This window comes from Petaurus breviceps, unplaced genomic scaffold, assembly GCF_028583685.1.
Source record: "Petaurus breviceps papuanus isolate PSGF00001 unplaced genomic scaffold, PetGlider_PUasm1.0 90760, whole genome shotgun sequence".
Taxonomy (NCBI): Eukaryota; Metazoa; Chordata; class Mammalia; order Diprotodontia; family Petauridae; genus Petaurus; species Petaurus breviceps.
In genome coordinates, this window is record NW_027187338.1 from 2843051 (window position 1) to 2847205 (window position 4155).

The 4155-nt window shown below is 48.4% G+C and overlaps 1 protein-coding gene across 1 annotated transcript in view; it reads left to right on the forward strand.

Moving 5' to 3' along the window:
* The window catches only part of CUNH1orf216 (chromosome unknown C1orf216 homolog), a 12275-nt gene extending 8932 nt beyond the window's left edge, over window positions 1–3343 (forward strand). Inside the window, exon 2 of the mRNA XM_069068194.1 lies at window positions 1852–3343. Coding sequence (XP_068924295.1) covers window positions 1860–2657 — 798 coding nt within the window. The 5' untranslated portion in view covers window positions 1852–1859 and the 3' untranslated portion in view covers window positions 2658–3343. The remainder of the gene's footprint in view (window positions 1–1851) is intronic.
* Window positions 3344–4155: the final 812 nt, after the last annotated feature.

Consider the following 4155-nt stretch of genomic DNA (forward strand, 5'->3'; position numbering starts at 1 on the left):
AAAGAAAGAAAGAAAGAAAGAAAGAAAGAAAGAAAGAAAGAAAGAAAAGAAGGAAGAAAGAACCCTTTTGTGTGTGTACTTAGCTCCCCTTACCAGCCTTGGCTCATTCTGAGCTTCAGCGTTTATGATGCTATTTTTACAAGACCATGCTGCGCCGCTATATTCATCTTCTGTTACCTGGTCTTCCTTTCATTTTCTGTCCATTTCTGTTTAAAGTCTAAGCTGCTCGGTGAGTTGTCTCTGTAGCCAAGGATCCAAATCCACTTCTCAGTCACCACCTTTTTAACTAGCTGTTTACTTTTGAAATGAGATGCCTGCAGCACATCCATTTGGAAATGTCCAGTGGGCTATTAGTAATAGAGCTCAGGTGAGAGACCAGGGCTGGGGATTTCAGTCCGGAAGTCATTTACATAAAGATGTTGACTCCATGAAAGTTGATATTGCTTTGGGAAATTAAAGAGAGAGAAAAGGGCTCAGAACAAAGTCCTTGGGCACCCCTATAGTGAGGAGGGAGACTAGACGTTGGTGATAATCTAGCAGAGAAGCAGCCAGACAGATAGAACCAGAGCCAGAAGAGGAGAGCAGTATCACAATAATCCAGACAGGAGGGGTGGCTAGGTGGTGCAGTGGATAGAGCACCGGCCCTGGAGTCAGGAGGTCCTGAGTTCAAATCTCTGTGTGACCTTGGGCAAGTCACTTAACCCCAATTGCCTCTAATAATAATGATAATTCAGGCGGGAGAGAGTATCCCAGAGTAGAGAGGTGGTTGGGATTAAATGTTGGAGACAGGTCAAGAAAGATGAAGACTGAGAAGAGGCTATTGGGTTAGCAACTAAGAGATCATTCCTAACGTTGGAGAAGGCAGATTCAGATGTACAATGAGGTCAAAAGCCAGATTAGGCAAACGGTTGAAATAGGAGGCAACAATTGCTTTTTTTTGGAGGGGGGAATTGGGGTTAAATGACTTGCCCAAGGTCACGTGGCTAGTAAGTGTTAAGTGTCTGAGGCCTGATTTGAACTCAGGTCCTCCTGACTCCAGGGCTGGTGCTCTATTCACTGCACCACCTAACTGCCCCAGCAATTGCTTTTTATCTAAGAGTTTGACTTGAAGTGGGTAAGGTGATCTCTACAATTCCTTCCACCTCTAAGTCTGTAGGGTTTTTGTTTTTATTATTCTCTAAAGTTTAAAGGTTCCTTCACCCTGTAAAGGCCAGCTGAGATCCCTAGGGATTCCTCACCTCTTTCCAGCTCTCTTTTGTGGGTTGGCTTCTCCCATTAGATTCCTAAGCTCTTCAAGGGCCAACAAACCGTCTTGTTTTTATTTGTATTTGATTCCCCAGAATTTAAGAAATGCTTACTGATTAATTTATACACAAGGCAATTTAAGTCAATAAGCATTTATTAAATGCCCGCTGTGTGCCAGGCCCTCTGCTAAGCCTAGGGATGCAAACAAAGGTAAAAGATCATCTCTGATTTCAAAGAGTTCATGGTCTAATGGAGGAGGTAGGGCTGGGAGGGGGCATTAGTAGCCACAGGAAACAGGATAGGCCTATGGAGCAGGTGGTATTTCAGCTGAGCTTTGAGAAGTAGTGATGAGGGATGGCATGGGAGGCATGGGAGACTGCTTGGGCAAAGGCACTGAGGTAGGAGATGGCGCACTGGGAAACTTCATATCTTCCCCTCTTCACTTTATAGCATCCTTAGCTAGTGCCCCTAGTCAGCCTATTTCACACTTGTTATAACCCATCAAATTCAACAAACACTGAGTAAACCCCTACTATTCATAAGAACCTATGTTCAGTACTATAAATACAAAAGATAAAATGTTTTCTCTTTCCTTTTCCCCTCCAGCAGTCAGGATGTTTGCAGTGCAGCCTGGGCCTCCTGAACCCCCATTCCGGGGGGGGCCGCCTGCCTCTGTGTCTCAACATGACTATGAACCTGACAGTAACTCCAACTTTGTGGCCAGCACCTATGATGCCAATGAGAACTGGAGCCAGGGTCTTGGTGGAGCCAGGGGTCCTGGCCTAGGTGGGGGGGATCTGACCCTCATGCAGAACCTGCCTTCAGTCCCCTCTGACAACCAGGCTCTCCTGGGCAAGAGGCAGCCCTCTGCCCATGAGCTCCCAGACCCCCAGTCTGATGGCTTCTTCCTCCCTACAGTAGGGGAGATGCGCAGCCCACCAGAGGGGGCTGAACTCCCCACAGCTACAAGGCCCGAGCCAGAGAAGGGCGATGGGGCAGGGGCCACAGCTGCTGCCGGCTCCCCCTTGGAAGACATAGGTTATGCCAGCAGCTCCCTGAGTGTGGAAAGTCCTGAGAGCAGCCCCGGCCCCGCCTGGGACACCCCCAGCCCCTGCCCTGGCCCCCCAGAGCCTGGTCCAGCCCCCGATGCCTTCCTACCCACTGTGACCCAGGCAGTGCAGCAGCTGCTGGCGCGGGAGCGCTACAAGGAAAAAGAGAAGGAAAAACACCACATTCACCTGGTCATGTACCGGCGTCTGGCTCTGCTGCAGTGGATTAGAGGCCTCCAGGGCCGGCTGGCCAGCCAGCAGGCCCGGCTGCAAGAGAGCTTTGACACAATCCTGGACAACCGGAAGGAGCTCATCCGAGGCCTCCAGCAAGGGCTGCCACCCCGGCCTCAGGACAGAGGCTGAATGCTGACCCCCTCCCCTCGCCCCTCCCTGTGCCCCACGGCTTCCCAAGTTCAGCCTCGCCCTGGGGCCAGCCATGCTTAGCTACCCAAGGGCTAGCCATCCCCTGTGGGGGTTCTCCAGGCCTTGCTTCTCCTCCTTCTCCCTTCCATTCTCCAACCGCTTTCTTAGAAAGGCTCCCAGCACCACAATAGCCCTCCCCAGACACCCCATGAGTCCCTGCTGGGAGGTTTATGACAGGTGGTGGCCCATATTTCCAGTTTATCCAGGATTTGAGTCATGTAAGTTGTCTCTTCCATCACCTTCACAGTAAAGAAAGGAATCAGCTGTGGTTACCCTGCCTAGAATGATAGATGGTCAGAACTGGGAAGGCTTTAGACACCTTCTAATTCAAACACCTCAATGGGCAGATAGGAAGATTCCTGCCAAAAAGGGGAAGGAACCTGCTCAAAGTCTCATTAGAGACTTGGTAGCAGAATTGAGATTGGAAACCAGGTCCCCTAGTTCCTGGGCTTGACTTAAAACTCTGTGTCCTCAATCAGATTCTTTACCTGAGTTCTGATCCCAACGCCACCTGGGAAAAAGGTTATCAGCAGTAATATTTATTTATGACTTATCTCAATAAAAAGAAATGTACATTTATAATTTAGAATATAATGAACGAGTTATTAGAAATGTTGGGGAAAAGCTCTCTGTCTCTGAGTCTTCTGTGCTAAGCTCAAAGAATTTTCAACCTTGAATTTATATGATAACATTTTTTTAAAGCAGCCTGCCAAGTGATAGGCATGCCAAAGCCCAGTCTTGCAAGGAAGAATGCCAGGACTGATGCATGAGTGAATGAATGAATGAATGAATGAACGAATGAATGAATTTTCTAAGGAGGTTCCCTGGCAGAGGACAATCCCTTAGGTCTCTGGAGAAACTGAGACCCCAAGTCAGGGAACATCCACCCAATCAGTTATTGGGAACTGGGAAGGAAGTGAATTGCTAGTCATTGGAGTCATTCAAGCACAGCTGGGTGGCACAATGGATGGAGCATCTGGCCTGGAGTTAGGAAGACTCATCTTCCTCAGTTCAAATCCAGTCTCAGAAACTTTACTAGCTGTGTGACCCTGGGCAAGTCACTTAACCCAACTGGAGAAGTAAGTATCAAACCTTGCCAGTGTCTTTGTCAAGAAAATCCTAAAGGGGGTCGTCAAGAGTCAGACTGAACATCCAGGAGGCCTTCAGGTGGAAGCTGGATGAGCACTTCTCAGGGAAGTTGTAGAGAAAACCCTTGACAGGGGTTGCATGAGAGAATAACGTATTTAGAGCTGGATTTTTGTTCAGTTGCTTTTCTGTTGTGTCCAACTCTTGGTGGCCCCGTTTGGGGTTTTCTTGGCAAATATTGGAGTAGTTCATTGTTTTCTTCTCCAGTTCATTTTACAGATGGGGAAACTGAGGCAAACAGGGTGAAGTGATTTTCCCAGGGTCACACATCCAGTGAGTGTCTGAGGCTGGA